General features: G+C 40.7%; 1 protein-coding gene across 10 annotated transcripts in view; it reads right to left on the reverse strand.

The window, feature by feature from the left end:
- LOC145998727 (voltage-gated inwardly rectifying potassium channel KCNH6-like) overlaps window positions 1–18493 on the reverse strand; it is a 1156077-nt gene that overhangs the window by 688082 nt on the left and 449502 nt on the right. For all 10 annotated transcript variants that reach the window (XM_083135244.1, XM_083135252.1, XM_083135248.1 and 7 more), the window contains exons 3-5: window positions 13141–13290; window positions 2901–3072; window positions 516–720 (exon numbers count right to left, since the gene is read on the reverse strand). In XM_083135244.1, the coding sequence (XP_082991370.1) occupies window positions 516–720; window positions 2901–3072; window positions 13141–13290 (527 nt within the window). The remainder of the gene's footprint in view (window positions 1–515; window positions 721–2900; window positions 3073–13140; window positions 13291–18493) is intronic.

The following is an 18493-nucleotide window of genomic DNA, read 5'->3' on the forward strand; positions in this document are numbered from 1 at the left end:
GGATAATTGAAATATTGAGTTAAGAAATGTACAAAGTCACTTTGATTAGAAAATGTCATCGTTAATAGGACTCACCTTCACCCGCACAGTTTCCACAAAATGGCATGAGGTGCTCCATGTATATAAATAATCCCCTAGAACATTTTGCATTTAATTTTGGACTTTCTGTCCTTAGAGTGTGGGCACAGACTACATCTTCCTTGTTTAGCTCGTTTTGGTAGAGGTTAAGGCCTATTCGTTGGCTCTCTGCAGACAATTTTTATTTTTCCTTTCCGGCCCCGTAGTAGGTGTGCTTTGCCATTTCCTCCAAGAATGGCTTTACAAGTTCTGGGCCAAGATATTGCAGGAATGTTCACTTTACCATGTTCTCTTTGGAATTACTTTCATAAATTATCTGATAGTTAATTCCGCATTAACTATATTCATTAAGGTAAAAAAAAATAACCGCCGCCAGAAACTTAACACTAAAATATTTCTGTAGTTACGGGATGACTCAAAAGATGGCATCAACTTACTATTTCCGGTGACGCAATGGGCGACATCCGGTTGGCAGTCGTGGTGGTCGCAGTTGTCGTACTGCCAGCCACTGTGGTCGTAGCGGTCGTTGTGACGACGGACGATATCGCGGGGTATATCCTGCCCCTATCCTTTCCCCCTTCACCCCTTGGTCTACCCTCCTCGTAAAGGAGACGTCGCTTGCTCTCTTCCAAATCTTCGCAGCTGAAACGAAAAGAATATAAAAAAAAAAACTTGTCAACAATTCTTATAAACTTAGGATCTTCTAGGGTAATCTTGAACGTTAAGGAAATTTCATTTACATCATTACTGTACTCAGTCATTTGTTGACGAATGAAGAGTAGGTTTAAAGAAAACAAAATAAACAAAATATTGTTCTTGTTCTTGAAATATTTATATGCAACATTATTATTATTATATCGCACCAGTCGACAAGTAAAGTGTTTCAATCGGACCTGTAATCCTCTACGTGTACATGGTGTCCGACAAGTCCTGCATCATAGGCTAAACCATATAACTTTTTCAACATGCGCGGCTCCACGTTCTAAACATGTTTAGAAGCGGAACTTTGTTACTTTCAATGCGACGTTGCATATCGGCGGTGATTTGACAACACTTTTCCTCGATCCGCGTTAGGATAACCCCACAAAGTCAAACGGATTGAGATCAGGTGACCAGGATGACCACTCTCTGGCTCCTCACCGTCGTATCCACCGATTAAGGAAAAAAATGAAAGATTTTGTGATTTCGCCTGCGATGCTGGACTTGTTGGGCACCCTGAACATCTGCAGTCTTTTACTTGGAGAAGTTCATTGATAATCGTACTTTCCAGTCATACGTTTCTTATTAATTTTCTTTTCTGCCACTTTTGCATAATCGTGACAATTTGTTAATTCTTCTTATATACAGCCGGTGGTTTAGTTAATGTTTCTCGTTTATTTACAAACAAATTTTCCCTACCTGCATAAATTTTCCAAAGAAGTTTCAAGTTTGTTACAGATACGGTATAAGTTTTCGTATTCCAAATATACGAGTACTTGTAGTTTCCCCTAATACCTGTGTGTTTACAAACAATTTGTAATGTTTCACAAAGTAATATATTAAGTTTTTGATGTTTTTCTTTGGGTGTCTGCTTGTAAGTGAATTGGAAATGCGTTCTGTAGTTTATAAATTACGTAATTTCTGTTAGTGTTGCGGACAAAAAGTGATTTACGTAAGATATTACTCACTCTAATGTTCACAATGTGTCTTTTAGCACTAATTAAAAAGCAATGGATGTTATAACTCATTTCAGTTCTTACGGCGGGCGCTCTAGAAGCTGGCAGGGGACGTGGGTAACGGGGAAGCGACCAATTCAGCACGATAAGAAACGTAGCGGCCAGTACAACGGGTTTCACGTAGTATTTTTTCCGGCCGCGTCGTGTCTCTCGGCGCCAATGCTGTTGTCTGGTTGGTCTGTTGCGTAATTCCCTCTCCCCACTTCCCCTGCCAGCTTCTAGAGCGCCCGCCGTAAGAAGTTAAAAGAGCTATATATATGTACATATAGGGTGTCACAAAAAGGTAACAGAAATGCATTAATTATCTCGGTTACCTTTTTTGAATATACACTATCTGGCCATTCGTCACCGGACACCTGGAACGAGTACTTTAATCCGGTTTCAGGCGTCCGTCAGTATCGTGTGGGGCCACCTTTCGCAGCAAGTACAGCCGCAACCCTCCGAGGAAGACTGTCCACCAAATTGCGATAGGTTTCGACGGGAATCCTGCTCCATTCCTCTTGCAAAGCGGCGAACAACTCTTTAGTGTTTTTTGGGCGGTGTGGCCTGGCTCTCAACCGGCGCTCCAACTCGTCCCAAAGATGCTCAATCGGGTTGAGATCAGGACTTTGGGCGAGCCAATCAAGTTTTTGCACACCCATATCCTCGAACCACGTGTTGATCACACCTGCCGTATGACATGGGGCATTGTCGTGCTGAAACAGATAAGGACCACTACCGAATTGTGCCCACAATGTCGGTAGCGCAGAATTGTCCAGGATCGTTTGGTATGCATCTGCATTCATGTTTCCACGCACTAACACAAGAGGACCAAGACCATACCAGGAGAAGCACGACCACACCATGATGCCACCTGATGGGATGTCCGGTGACGAATGGCCAGATAGTGTATATTCAGTATGTATATTATTCTCTTTGCATCAGCGTTATTTTCAGTATTTATAAATGTCAAACACAATAAGCTAAATTTAAATGTACCTGATTTTACTTATCAATTTTTGCTTTGACCCTTGCAGTCTTACACAAGCCCATTTACTCAACGAGAGCTGGCAAATGATTCCTTCAAAAATGATATCCCAGCTTATGAAATGATGCAAACTCACTCACCCTTCGTTCTTGCGGTTGTCCTCCTCATCGCTGTCAGTCCTTTCGGCTGTGACGTCACTAGGTGGGGTGAGGGTCGAACTTGGATATCCAGCCAAGAGCCTCCCCCTCCCCCTCGATCGCCGCAGAGATCCCATCCGAAAAGACTGCCGGAAGCTCTGCAGGCCGCGGTCAACTGTGGAGAAACAATGTTTGTACATCGTGATTGCAGCTTGTGTGCGTTATTGGCTTATCTCTAAGATCAAATGGAACGCTTTCATATATATTTTTCTATCAATGTTGATTGAGCTACAAACTTCCAATGGTTGGAAGAGACAGGGATACAGGCATTGGCGGATATAGCGGGAGGGGCACAGGCAGGGCCAGACGGGACTGTCAAGAGGGCGGTGGAAATTTTTCTCAACGGGCGCCCCAGAAATCCTTGATTGTAATGTTCGAGTGTTACAGTAAAGGTTGAATTGATTTGATTGATTGTCTTGATTCATTCGGTATATTTTACTTCGCATTTTTGACGCTTTGGGCTAATAGCGAAGAGGAGAATGAATAACTATGATGGCCTTCCCGCTGGCACAGTGGCAGGATTATTAAAGGCCCATGGATTTTAAATAAATTCAATTCTGGTCCAGGAGCGAAAATCAGCAGGAGTAAATGGGTTCTGGACGGTAAAGAACCTTTCTATCTGTAAAATATTTCAACTCGGTTGAGGAACCTGCTTTCTGGATCCATTTAAATACTGTCCAGAAAACGTCTTTCCGGCTGAATTTAAATTCGGTCCAGGAACCTTTTTGCAATGAAACATAAAGCAACTTGGACCGAATTTAAATTGTGCGAGGAAAAAGGTTCCGGTCCTGCAGCGGAACCCATTAGAGTTTATGGGTTCCTGAACCTTTGGCAACCCTGCGCAGTAGTAGATTAATCGCCTTGTAATTAAGGGGTCCCGGGTTCGATACCCGGTGGAGGCACTTCGCACAGTGGTTTGGATCCCACTTTAAGCTGTAGGTCCAGTCCAGATTAGCCTCACTGTGCATAAAGTGGACTTAAAACACCAACTCACACAAACGAATGATGATATGATGAAATAGATGAATGGACACTCACAAAAACCACCCATGGCCAGGCCGGGATTCGAAGCCGGGGGTCATAACACTGTGTAACCACTCCACCACAGAGGTCGGCTAAAGGCTGAATTTGGATTCATATTTTATATATATTAAACGAAGACAAGAAATTGAAGATATTGTTATTATAAGGGCAGATGACAAAAGAACAAGTTTCAGGTTGTTTCATTAAGATTTAAATGCACAGCGATTTTACCCACAATAATAAATTTTAAATATATTTTCAAATTGTTAAAACCTTCAATAAAAATAAAGGAAAAATTTGACAGAAGTCCTGATTTTTACTGATCCTTTATAGTCATTGCTTCTTTTCAATAGGCGCCAGGCTGTTCAGTAGCTTTTTCTGATTTTTAAGTCCATGAGGGAACAGCAAATAAAAGGTTTATACAGCACTGCTATATCTGTGACCGATTGTGAACAGTAGGGGAAAAAACCCGTCGAATGTGTGTTTTCGGAAGGGCGCCGAGACGAAAGGGCGTACCGCGATCTTGCCCGGTGTCCCAGTGGGTCAGTGCGACCCTGGGGACAGGGGCACGTGCCCCTCCCAAAACGGGAAGATTAGAAATATTGATTGTATTATATCACAACGAACATACAGGCAGTAAAAAAATAAAACAAAGTTTAACAGAAATACGGGACCAGATTGACTAAACACTTAAGTCAATACCAGAATTCGAATCCGGGGATTGTTGTTCACCAGGCAATAACGTTAACAAAGCGAGAACATTCTAGATCAAATATTTCCCATGATTGTGACAGTTTCGCCTGAGGAAATTAATTGTGAAGCTTATATATTTGTCTCTCTTGCATGCATTTTTATGGGAAAGAACGTAGAACTTCTACTTCAGAAACCTTTACTAATTCTATCACATTTTCATCAAAGGGTCTTGGGTTTGTTTCCTGGTGGAGATACATTGTACGGTGGTTCATATCTCACTTTGAAGGTTCACTCCCGATTAGATTATCTGACCACACATTGAACCTAAAACCAACCCTTGTAATATTTTCCTGATGTTAAAATATTTAAGCTATACCTAATATCTAGAAAATTTTACTCATTATATTTCCGGTGTTATTTACCTCATGTGCTTAGAGCATATCCTGTACCCCTCCCAGAAAAAATCTAAATCTGCCTATGATATAAGCAGACAGTGGCGGCGATTACGGGGGGCGAGGGGCAGTTGCCCCCCACTTTTGTCCCCGCTAAATCTTATGTACAAAGGGAAATATACTGTATTTGCCCCCCACCCCAGTTCTGGCACCTTGCTCCTCCCCCCGGTTTTGGAACCAATCGCCGCCACTGCAGGCCGATACACATACATATCTAGAATAAAGATAGATTTGCAGAGACGGGTGGTGAAGAGGGAGAAATATACTCACAAAGGTTAATAGGGACCGGATCTATAATTTAAACTGGTATCCAAATCATGTGTTTTTGACTAGAGCAGTTCTACGTAAGTGAGCGGAGGGATGAAATCATCGCCTTGACGTGTAAATCTTCCCTGGTGTTGCAAAAATGTGCGCTCTTCTTCAACATCTCATGATCAGCAAGTGTTTGTACCGTCACGAAGGGAAAAACCGTGTACGGCAAAGAAGGGAAGTAATATTTAAAGATGTTGAAGTTTCTGAAAATGGAGCAAGGAAGAAGGAAGGGAAGCTATGCATATGGCAACACTGGGGTACACGGTACGAATGTAATGTGCCTCCATCGGGAACCACTAACCACTCCACCACGGAGGTCGTCGGGAGAGACAGAACATAGAGAAATATAAATAAGGGGATATGTATACATACGTGTGGGGGGGGGGGGTGCGTATAGTGAGTGAGAGAGAGAGAAAGGGTGTAAGGGGTGGCCCTTGCTAGAAACACCCAATTGTCAAACTCTCTTTCCGCCGGCCCCCGTGGCGGAGTGGTTAGCACATCGCGCTACGACGCCAGGTGTCCCGGGTTCGAATCCCGGTCTGGGCATGGATGTTTGTGAGTGTCCATTCATCAATTTCATCATATCGTAACGTTCCTCAAGGCAACTGGGATCGAACCTGGGTAGTATATGCTCATTCATCATTCAATCTCGCTAACAGCGTACTCGCCATTCATGGTGAGCTTAATGGCAACGTGCGAGAAGTGATAAGTAGGGAGCGGAAGTTGATGAAATGTCATCTTTTTTCTGACATCTCGAACACGATGCCCATTAAATATACACAATATTACACTTCCTCTAGAACCCAAAAAAAGGTAATTCTAAAGTGCATTTTTTTTTGCATTTTTTAGGTTTTAGTTCATTTTCCCCGATTTTCGGCATTTTTTCGTCATTTTTCGCAATATTCGGTGTATTGTTTCGTCATATTTTGTCACTTCTTTCATTTTGGTAATATTCTTGAGTCTTTTTTCCACCAAGGTGAGCATAGATTTTTTTTAAGCAGGATTGCATTTTGCTTAACTGCCTTTTCATTTCGATTTTTAACCTGAAACTAACAAATTTAATGGTCTTTTTTTTGCAATTTTTACGTCATTTTTCCCCATTTTTTAGGACATTCTATAGGTCATATACCTATATTTTTTAGGTCATAAACTTCCGCTCCCTAGTGATAAGTGTACACATAAATGGCAAAACACAACACTTGAGTTTTATACCTTCGAAGAAAGAATCAGCATGGTAAAGTGTAATGATATACCTGTCTCTGCCTGGAGATGGAAGTTCAGCGGTGAGTAATTATGATCGTGACTGTACAGTATGCCAAGAGTTAGACTTGCAACTCGCTTAAACGTTTCCTCGCTCAATGATCCTTCTGCCCCTCTCAACGTTCGCTCTAAAACGGCCTAATGGCCTCTCTTGTCCCAGATATTTATTGTCATAGATTTTACTAAGCAATGCGGAGTCAGTCACCTGTAGTCTCTTCCTGGGTTTCACCTGTTTACGCCACTGGTGACCCAGTAAAGCTTAGGCAATATCTGACACCGCATTTCTTATTGTCGAGTTCCTGTCTGGAAAATGATGGCCAGTGTCTGGGATTTTGAGCTGTTTTAATCTAACGTATTTTCAATATTTGAGGATTATTACTATCATCATTCATCCCAATCATCGCAAATTAGCCAAACGTGGCACAAAAGCGAAGAAAATAAAGCAAACAATAAATCAATCAATCTCTCTTTCCACGTAGTACAGCCCGGTAACTGCAATATTGCAGGCCAACGATGCTCTGGCGTTTGAACCTATGGCCAGTGCAGGAGCGTATATTTTAGGCTAGCAAGGCTATCTGCGAAGCCTGGAGTCTAGAGAATAAAATACAGGAGAAAAATTGATCAGAAATTGTAAAGAAAATTATTCATATCAGTGATATGATGATGGTGATTCTGGAGTGGCAACCAAATTTCCTATGAGTTGGCAACCTAATTTCCCCTGAGTTGGCAACCTAATTTCCCCTGAGTTGGCAACCTAATTTCCCCTGAGTTGGCAACCTAATTTCCCCTGAGTTGGCAACCTGATTTCCATTGAGTTGGCAACCTGATTTCGATTGAGTTGGCAACCTGATTTCCATTGAGTTGGCAACCTGATTTCCATTGAGTTGGCAACCTGATTTCCATTGAGTTGGCAACCTGATTTCTTAGGAGTTTGTAAACTTATTTCTATTCATAGCCCAGGACCACGTGACAGGCAGCTAGCCCAGATATTGGACTCTGTTTACGCCACTGGGCCAGTGTAATCTTCTGTATGGTCCTTGCATGTGCTGAGGACCCCTTTACAGCCTCAGGTTTCAACCTAGGTAAGGAGTTCTTAGTCCTCGGAAATATTTATTGGGTTTAGTTATGATAAGGGTTAAACCCCGTGTAATGTAACGGAAGCAAATAGCCTGAGTGCTGATGCACTTAGAAGTTGTATTTTATTCAATGGAATGCATTAAATAGAGAGTGAACGAGAGGGGGGGAGGGAGCGATACTAATTAGTAGCTATATGGGTGGTCGGAAGCCCAGTCTGTCCCACAAGATGGTGACGCCTCCAACCCCTTAGAACAGAAACCTTGGACAACATCGAACAATCCACCATAAAATAGAGCAGAATTTGAAACAGCCGCTTATCTTTCCACCACTATGAAACAGTATCCCCAGAAAGGCGCCGATTGTACGATTTTTCATTCGCTGTTAAGCTCCGAACCGCTGGTCAACAGTTGATAAATTAACGTTGAGAGACTGGCTGCATTGGATATTAAAAAGAGGTAACACCACACGGATGGTTGATAAGCTCTTGCGAACAACAATGAGATTTATGACCCGAAATGCAAACGGGAAGCGTCGATGCTCTCCCAAGCAAAATCAATCAAATGGAAATTGTTTCGTTCCTCTCGGGATGAATATCGTTAACGCTGGAATCATCAGTGGAGATGGAACAATACATAATGTAATGATACATACACATTTTTAAATATATAAATATATATATGCATCAATTTGCACGAGTCTCATGATACCCATACTTGATTGGTTCGTTCCCAAATTACGTCATCGTAAATGTCAATACTATAAATGTGCAATTTTCGAATGTTTAAAGGTAATGCTGGTCTCGGAATCGTTTAAATGCTCGTTGGATATGCATTTAATTGTACCTGCGTTATAAAAGGCTGTTTAGAACATATCAAAGTTTGGAAGTAACTAGTTACAAGTAACGATTACATTTTTCATGAATTATAACTATAGCTACGTTTAAGAGTAATTGGCTGTAACTGTAACAGAGTTACTTCTTGCAGCAGAAGTAATATTATAAGCAGTTACTTTTACAGTTACTATACTGAAATTTCTAACGTGGGGAAAGAGCTTCATTTGGCAACTCTGTTTCCAACTATGTGTCCTCACAGGATACTAAGGTGGAAGAATTTTCGTGGATTCACCTAAGGCAAAAAAGCTGGGGTTCGTTCCGTACGAAATTTAAAACATCCACGCTTTATTGCATTTTGTCATTTCGAATTGCAAATGACTTCAGCGCTTTGGTAGATTGATTTGGAACGTACTCACCAGTATCTAACCTTTGCACTGAAATACGATACACCCCACTAATTCACTACTTAACTGCTGTCATTGTAAAAAAAAAAATGTTATCCCTTTCCGATACATTTCCATAGGAACAAGCGGGATGAAAGTTTGGAGACTAACATCCGCTGCATCGACTAAAGATATTTTCTACTGTCACGGTGGCCGATCCTAGTGCTGGCAAGGGAAGTAGGGAGCGGTGAAGCGACCAATCAAGAACGATAAGAAAAGCAGCAGCCAGTAGAACGAGGCTCACGTAGTTCTTCTTCCCGCCGCGTCGTGACTCTCGGCGCCACCGCTGTTGTCTGGTTGGTCTGCGGTGTAATCCCTGCTCCCCCACTTCCCTTGCCAGAACTAGGACCGGCCGCCGTAAGAGTGGAAAAGACCTATAGTGACGTCACGGCATAACCAGTCGATTGTTTTGCTGAAGTTAAAGAGTAACAAAAAAAATATGTCGGGCGATAGTGGAAAGTGCTGCAATCGGACAATGAAGGAAAACATGACAGAGGAAGAATAAAGAGGCGTGAACGCAGGCGGTCGCTCATCAAAAATATGTCGCATTACAACGCTGCTTGACCCGTAAAATCATTTCAAACACTTATTACAAATGGATTTCAATTGTAATGCACCTCTAGCTCCATCTCCTGTCAGTTTTGCTACGTAAATATATTACAGTCGAGCGGTCCATTAAACATCGATCTTTTGGATTCAAAATTTCCGAATCATTCCACGTAGGCACGCTATGACAGGCCAGTCGTAATGCACTGGGACGAATATTTTAATTTTCATCAAAGCAGATCAAGCCTGGTATAACGTTCGTCACGTTTCTGTGCTACGTTCACAATTTTAATTGCCTGCCCTGAAAATACATCAAAGCGTTCTATACTCTTTGGGAATATGTAAAATTCTGTGTATAAACTTCTCAAATTTCCGCAAAATAGATGTGACTTTGGGTTGAGTGATATTCGAAGGCCTTTGTTGACAATTATTTTACTACATGGTGGTCAGAATTAAAGTTGCCCTACTAAGAGCCCTCTGGCGCCAGTTCGAAGCAACGGATTGCGTTGAAACTTGGTTCAGAGGTTATAGAGACCATGATGAAGCAAATGGTGATGGAAAAGTAATAGTTCAAATTTCCACCACGAGGTGGAAAATTGGCGCTGAAATGACAACTACAAGTTGGACATGCAAAATGTTATTTTTAGTGTGGATGGCCACTGTAGGACCATGATAAAATTCAAGTATAATTCCCAGTTTTCAAGGCAGACTTCAAAAAATTCAAGGGTCCAAGCACATGTTTTTTTTCTCTATTTCAACCTTACACATTACTGCCTCTTACCACCCACCCACACCCACACACACACACACACACACACACACAAATATATTAACAATATAAAGATTCTGTGTGATTTCACTGTATCCAAAAGTTCTAATTCAATTAAACGACATAGAGCTATACTAAAGAGCATTCCCTGACATTCGCTACGAGATTCGGCGGCAAGCGGCCCGGCATCAGCGCTTGTCTTTCCCGGTGAACGGGGTCCGCGACAGTCGTACGCTACAGTCTGTTTTTTTTCGCTCTCCCTGCCTTCGCTTTCTTTCCCTTTCTGTTGACGTTGCAGACTGACGCCAGTATAATCCTCCCTCGTAAATTGTGTTGTGTCGTGTCCGTGTGTTGAAGATTGTGGCTTAATATGGCACCAGAAAAGTTTACATTACAACAAAGGATTTATCTTGTCGAGTATTACTTCGGAAAGAGGAATTGTGGAGAAGTGCGACGACGTTTTGCAAAGAAATTTCCTAGTGTTCCCGTTCCACATAGGACCACTACATTAAACCTCGTAAAAAAGTTTACAGTAACAGGGTCAGTTCTGAATAAAAGTGAAAAGAAAAACTCACGTGTGCTTACTGAGGAAAAACTCGATGAGATAGGACAAAGGTTAGAACAGTCTCCTCGGAAATCTATCCGCCGCCTCTCACCACAGCATTTAGAGCCGCTAAAATTCTTAATAGGGAGAATTACAGTAGACGAACTTGCACGTGAAAATGCCAATTTCCTTCGGAGATGCCAGGAATGTGTTGCACAAGAGGGACATCATTTTCAAAAAATTCAGTAGTCAAGGTTAGTACACAATATGATTTTAATAGCCGACTGTCGCGGACCCCGTTCCCCGGGAAAGACAAGCGCTGATGCCGGGCCGCTTGCCGCCGAGTCTCGTAGCAAATGTCAGGGAATGCTCTGTATATTAACAATATAAAGGGTCTGTGTGATTACAGTGTATCCAAATCATCTAATTCAATTAAACGGAATATGTACTATTTAAAATATTTAATTTAAGGCATGGAGTTTACATTTGCCACTTCATATACTCAGATTCGAAATACATTTACAAACAAAAGTTACAAATATTGCGGGATATAGTCTAATAATCTACGAAAAATTATTAATTGTGAAAGAATTTCAAACTCAAATTTACCTAATCAACTTCAAGATATATTATTTTGCAATAATCTTCTCCCTTTCAGATAGATTGTTCTGCAAAGAACGCTAACAAAGTAAACGGACGGAGATAATTCCCTTTTTTTTTTTCCACGCAGCTTCCTCTTTCTTCCTCGGTAAAAATGACAGCTAAACTGTGAACAACTTGCCTCGGGGCATTTGTAAATGTATGAATTCTTTGTATTAATTAAAGTTGCAATTTTACACGTCTACAGATAAAAATTCAAGCAGATTTCACGCATAATTCCCGGAGCCAATAATTCACGCAGAATTCCCAGCATTCACCCTTGTGTGTCATCACATCAGTGTTCGATATACGCGCCGTCAACGTGAATGATCCCTTGAAAGTGTAACGACAGCATAATCAACGATTCAACAGCAATGTGTTGTTCACTGTGCACCAGGTCTCTGCGCCACTTTCCCGTCTGGTGGTGAAAATTCGAACTAATTTCTTTCGTCAGCATTCGCTTCCCCATGGTCTCTGTGTCCTCTATACTAAATGTATTAGCTGTGTCAATTGATGCATTTTGTTGTTTTTGAAATGATGATGTCTGATCTTCCTAATCGATGCATTTTAGTACACCACACGGAATAATCAGCTGATAAAAGTGCCCTTCTATGCATTTCTATGTGTATTTTGACACACTTAAACGTGGATCATTTGCAATTTATGCACGTTAATGGGTTATTGGAGTCAAAATATACCGGGTGGTCCAAAAGTCCCGGAACGGTCACATATCGTGAGAATTACACATCAAATCGGAAAACGAAAAAATACGTGTTTAATAAGTGAAAGAAAGCTATTCAATGATATCATACTTGATTCCCCGCCCCCTGGGTGTGGGGCGGGCGGAGGGCAACTGTGAAATTTTAAATGGAAACTCCCATTTTGTATTGTAGAATCGGAAAGAGGACTTCATTCTGAGTCCAACGAGCTATCAACCATCCTCCTAGCTCAATTAGGAACGGAGATATAGCGATTTTAAATTTTCCCACGTCAAGATCTTTCAATAGAGTATATGGAGGAAAGTGGGGGGGGGGGGGGGGGGGGTGTCTACGATCACATGCAGATTCCGAATCTGCAATCGCTTTCACTCTAGCTCAATTAGGGGCAGACATACGTCCCTTTGAAAATCTTTTGGGTTTTATGAAATTTTCACTTTTTTTTTTTTTTTTTTTTTTTTTTTTTTTTTTTTTTCCGAAAATTTAAAATCGCCATATCTCCGTTCCTAATTGAGCTAGGAGGATGGTTGATAGCTCGTTGGACTCGGAATGAAGTCCTCTTTCCGATTCTACAATACAAAGTGCGGGTTTCCATTTAAAATTTCACAGTTGCCCCCCGCCCGCCCCTCCCCCAGGGGGCGGGAGTGGGGAATCAAGTGCGATATCATTGAATAGCTTTCTTTCACTTATTAAACACGTATTTTTTTTCGTTTTCCGATTCGATGTGTATTTCTCACGATATGTGACCGTTCCGGGACTTTTGGACCACCCGGTATGTGTTTTGGGTTCTGTGTGAGCTGTGGTCTTTCTCGAACTGAGAATAATTATAAAATACAGCGCTCCTAAAATATTCTCTAAAAGATTATGGCCTACTTACACCTGCTAAGCTTGTGGTTTACATCCGAGATTTGCTCTTCAGGAACTACGGCTGGGGCTGTCATGTCTTCGAAGTTCAGGATGTAGAGGCAGATGTCGTCCACTTCGCTCTTCACCGGGGCTATTACCTCGCTGCATAGGAACTTGATGCCTACAAGATACACATTTCAACAGGATTAGTTTCGTTACGATACTAGTACAATGTAGCAAAATCTAAACATTTTTAATTTGATGCTGAAATTTAGAGAATTTTTGGTTGACAATTTTTGAGCGCAATGTTTTGAGAATTTCAGCTTGGTCAAGAGTAGTTCTAAGTAGAAAATGTTTCAAATGCCAGTTCTCAAGATATCCTATACCCTGTCCCGGCTATCTCTGGAGCAAGCGAACGAAAACAATTCTCTGCGCAAGTAGTGACGCGAGACGGATTCGCCAATGAACACGTGAGAGGGAATGGGATTGCGTGGAGGGGGAAGCGACCGCAGTTGCCAGCCTTCGAGCAGCGTGCTTCGCTCTGCCCACTCGATCCTCCCCTCCTCTACCGCTATGTGCAGCTTTTGTCGAGAGATCAGGGGACTGGGTATAGAATGTCTTCACATTGGCTTTTAGGTGTTCGTCGGTACTTGAGTAACACGTTTCCTATTGGCTGGATTGGGAGGGATGGTTCAACGTCATGGCCTCTACGTTTACCCGATATTAACCTTCTAGACATTTTTCTATGGGGATTTTCTGACAACAAGGCGTACAGTTCACTAGTTGCAGATGTTGAAACGTTGAAGGCGAGGACAACAGCAATGTTAACTGTAATGATCTTCAATTAGGCAAAACGTTAACAGAAAAAACAACATTTACTTATCTTATAACTTCATGTTATAAAAACTACATGAAAGACATTCAACAAAGACAAAACACAAGCTATCTCCATCTAGACTTGTTCACAGTATATCTTCTTAAATCCTTTATCTTTTCCTTAATTTCTATCAATTCTCCCCCTCTAACAAAAACAAAATCATTCATAGGTCTTGTTACCAAAGGTAAGTTGTAGTCTATCTGGTTATTTCTTGTATTTAGAAGATCTTCGAAATTCTCTGTTCTCTATGTTCCTCGTTTGTGTATTTACAACTGCCTGGTTCCCCATGTCCTGGTGCTGCCTCTGTATACCTTGGAAACGTCCAAAAATCATCCAACTCCTCTTCTTTCTTCTCAACCTCCAATCTCTGACCTTTATAGTTGTTCTTAAGCTTTCCGACTTGATTGATGTCAGTGCACTCTTGTTGTCAATCCATTTCTAAGTTTCACTTCTAAAAGCCTTGCTCCTACTCTCTTAATCACCTGAGCTTTTATAAATTTAGGCACTAAGGATGGAAATTTTTTATCCAAACTATCTCTCCTGATCTAGGCATCCGAGATTCTGCCTCATATTTATTATTGTCTATCTTTTCATCTATTTGGCAATTTGGTAAGTTGAATATACTTCTCGGCTCATAACTCATAACTCTTTCTGCTGGAGACATTCCACCTCTTAATAAGCCTTTAACTGTCTGCACCCACCTTTCCGCTAAACCATTACTTTCCGGATTCCAAGGCGATGAATGTATCAATCTTATTCCATGCTTTTCACAAAATTTCTCAAATTGATTACTCCTGATAGGCGGTCCATTATCTGACACAATAACAGAAGGATAACCAAATATCTGGAAATTTCTGTTTAAATATTCTATAGTTTCTTCTCCATTTGTCGATCGCACCTGCCATACTTCTGTCCATCTAGAGCAGGCATGTCAAACACGCGGCCCTCGATATATTTTTGTGCGGCCCCTTTGCTATTACCTGTTTTTAAATAATAGAGCCTTCAGATGTAGTAGTTGCTAAAATATCTGTGTTATTATATAAGACGATGTGAAATTTCACACGTTTTCCTCTTGGACAGGATATACCCGTTGGTAGGTGAAAAAAGGTGGTCGTGTTGCATTATTGGGGTGGTTGACGAATGTAGTGATTCCCAGTTGTTCAGAGCCCAAGGCTAAGTCGTCTGCTACGCAGTTTTTCCTCCGGAATCTAGAATGAGGGGAGGGTTGAAGAGAAAGAGGAACAAGCTGCCTTTGCCGGAAAACCTACTAAAGTAGCTCAAGAAAGCGAAGCTGCGGTACGCGCAAGCTACGCATTGTCGGAGTTGATAGCTAAACAGTCTAAACCTTTTGCCGAAGGCGAGTTTATTAAACGGAAATAGTTAATCCCGCAAGTGTAAAAGCTTTTCAAGGCATTTCAGTATCCCGCAACACGGTTGCTGAAAGAGTAACCGAACTGGCCTGTGATTTGAGTGATCAAATTAAAACAAAAGTGTTAAATTTTATTGCTTATTCCATCGCTTGTGATGAGAGTACAGACGTCGGTGGTGTAGCTCACTTAGCTGTGTTTCTTCGTGCTTGTGATGAGGAGCTATTGGACACTGTACCATTGCATGACACTACTACCGGTGAGGATATATTTATTGCTGTTCGTGAACTTTTGCGGAAGTATGATGTACCTCTGTGAAAGTTATCCTGTGTAGCTACGGATGGTGCCCCTTCAATGACGGGGGAAAAACAATGGTTTTGTGACAAAACTGCAAAACGAATTTCCTGAAACTTGCGATAAACACATGGAAAGTGTGAAGAAGCCTGTGAAAAAGCTATCAACTTCATAAGATCCCGTGGCTTAAACCAGCGACAATAATCTGCTTTCTTAACAGATTTAGAAAGCGAATATTCTGGAGTGCCCTACTACACAGAAGTGCGCTTGGCTATCGTGTTCTATGGTTCTTGAAAGATTCTGGAACTTCAAAGATGAAATATGCGAATTTTTGGAAATGAAATAACAAGACACCAGCCTTTTTTCGCAACCAACGTGGTTACAAGATCTTTCCTTTCTTGTTGATATAACGAAACACTTGTGAGATTTAAATTTGAAACTGCAAGGAAAAGATCAAATAATCACCAACATGAACAAGTCAAAACATTCGAGCGTAAGTTATTGCTTTGGGAAAAACAGTTAAGAAACGAAGACTCGACGCACTTTCCAACTTGTTCTAAATACAGATCAAGTTCAAAGGACCCTGTTTTGTACAAAAAGTACGCCGAAAGAATTCAGGTTTTGAATACTGAATTCGGGAAAAGGTTCCACGATGTTCGTTCTTTCGAAGACCAGATCTCCCTATTTTCAGCCCTGTTTACGACTGACGTAGAAAAAGTGGCAGCACATTTGCAGATGGAAGTAATTGAAATTCAGTGCGACTCAACTTTGAAACAAAAGTACAGCGAAGTGGGTATCCCTGACTTTTACAAGTACTTGCCTGCACGTTTTCCAGAAACCCGCAAATTTGGGTGTGAAATAATTTCCATGTTCGGTAGCACTTACCAGTGTGAAAAACTTTTCTCACTCGTGAAAGGAAACAAGTCACCAACGAGATCCAGATTTTCAGACGTTCATCTTAGCTGTGTTCCGAAAGTAGCTGCTTTGAATAAGATGTCTCCTGATATTGATAAGTTGGTGGCAGAAAAAAGATGCCAGCTGTCAGGCAAGAAGCAATGATCAAGTTTCAATGAATGTTCAATATACTTTATTAAGTGGTATGTTAGTCATTCTTTAAAATAAAGTATTAAAGATAATTTAATTTTTTTCCTTGCGGCCCGCCCTATTTAACACTACTGACTATTTGGCTCAGTTCATATTTTGAGTTTGACATTCCTGATCTAGAGCAACTATCAATGAATAGTAAAAATTTCCTTCCTCCGTATTCAAAAAAATCAACATGTATTCTCTGAAAAGGAATCTCTGTTTCCATCCGATATATTTGTTTCTGGATGTACTTCTTTGAAAACTATTGCATTCTATACATTGATTTCCCAATCTGTCAAGATCCTCGTCTATTAAAGGCCACCAGTAGAATTCTCTAGCTATAATCTTCATTTTAGGTGTACCTACATGTTCTGCATGTAACAGCTTCAACACTGTTTCCCTGCATTCTTTCGGAATTACTATACGTATTCCCCACATGAAGCATCCTTTGTTCATGGTTATTTCATTCTTCCTTCTATAATAATGTAAGATCACAGTATTTTGAAACTCTTTTGGAAGTGAATTAGGCCACCCAACATCAACCCATTATACATTTTTTTAAAAATGTCATCTTCTTTTGTCCTCTTTACTATGTTATCTAACAATAGAGGTTCCATTTCAAAGGTGTCAATATAATATAAAGATTCCTCAGCATGAACATGCTAACGATGGAATTTCTGCTGTCTCGCCAAAGATATATTTTACAGGTAAAGAATCACTATAAACTATGAAATGTTTTCCATAAAGATATTTCATAAATATCTTTATGGCCGTCACTAAAGCTAACGCTTCCCTTTCAAATTGGCTGTAATTTCTTTCTGAAGGCGCTAGTGTCGCCGAAGTGCAGGCAATTGTTCTCAATTAACCCTCAATCTTATTACACAATTGAGCCCCAACTCCTACACCACTTCCGTCTACTATCAGTACAATATCTTGATCTGGATTGTATGGAGTTAATATCTCAGCTTTTCGCAATGCTTCTTTGGATTGAAGAAATTCAGCTTTATGTCAATCTGTCCACGACCAAACTGCTACTTTCTTTAGCAATTCATAAAGATGTGTTATCTTCATAGCAAACTTTGGCATGCTTCTATGATAAAATGAAATCATTCCTAAATAGACTTAAATTCTTTAACGTTTGTTGGCTCTGGACAATTTAATATTGCTGTCTTATTCTTGATTAAAGGTTGAAAACCATTACTAGATATCCTGTACCCTAAATAGTCTACCTCTTTTTTGAAGAACTGACATTTATAGAGATTAACTTTTATATTGTAATATGTCAATCTATCCAAAACTAGTTTTGTGTTATTAAAACATTCTTCTTCTCCACGGCCTGTTATAATCAAATCATCCAGGTAGCATTTGGCAAATGTGTAATCTAACAGTACTTGATCCATTGTTCTTTGGAAAATCTGTGCACTGCAGCTTAAACCCATTGGTAACCTGTTATGAGTAAACACCCCCATTTAGTATTGAGAACCAATAACTTTTTAGCACTCACGTCGAGTAATAGTTGAAGATATGCTTTAGTCAGGGCCAACCCTACATACGTGTCTGCATTCACTAAAGAATTAAGTAAACATCCACTCGTGGCAAAGTTACTTTTTCTACCACTTTATTGACGGTTACCTTATAATCAGAACACAGCCGTAGATCACCATTATTTTTCTTTACTACCACTAAAAGTGTACCCCAATCAGAATACTGAATGGGTGGCAAAACTCCCAATTGAACTAAATTATCCAATTCAGCCTTTA

The sequence above is a fragment of the Lepisma saccharinum genome, chromosome 14 (genome assembly GCF_977018435.1).
Source record: "Lepisma saccharinum chromosome 14, izLepSacc3.1, whole genome shotgun sequence".
In the NCBI taxonomy this organism is placed as follows: Eukaryota; Metazoa; Arthropoda; class Insecta; order Zygentoma; family Lepismatidae; genus Lepisma; species Lepisma saccharinum.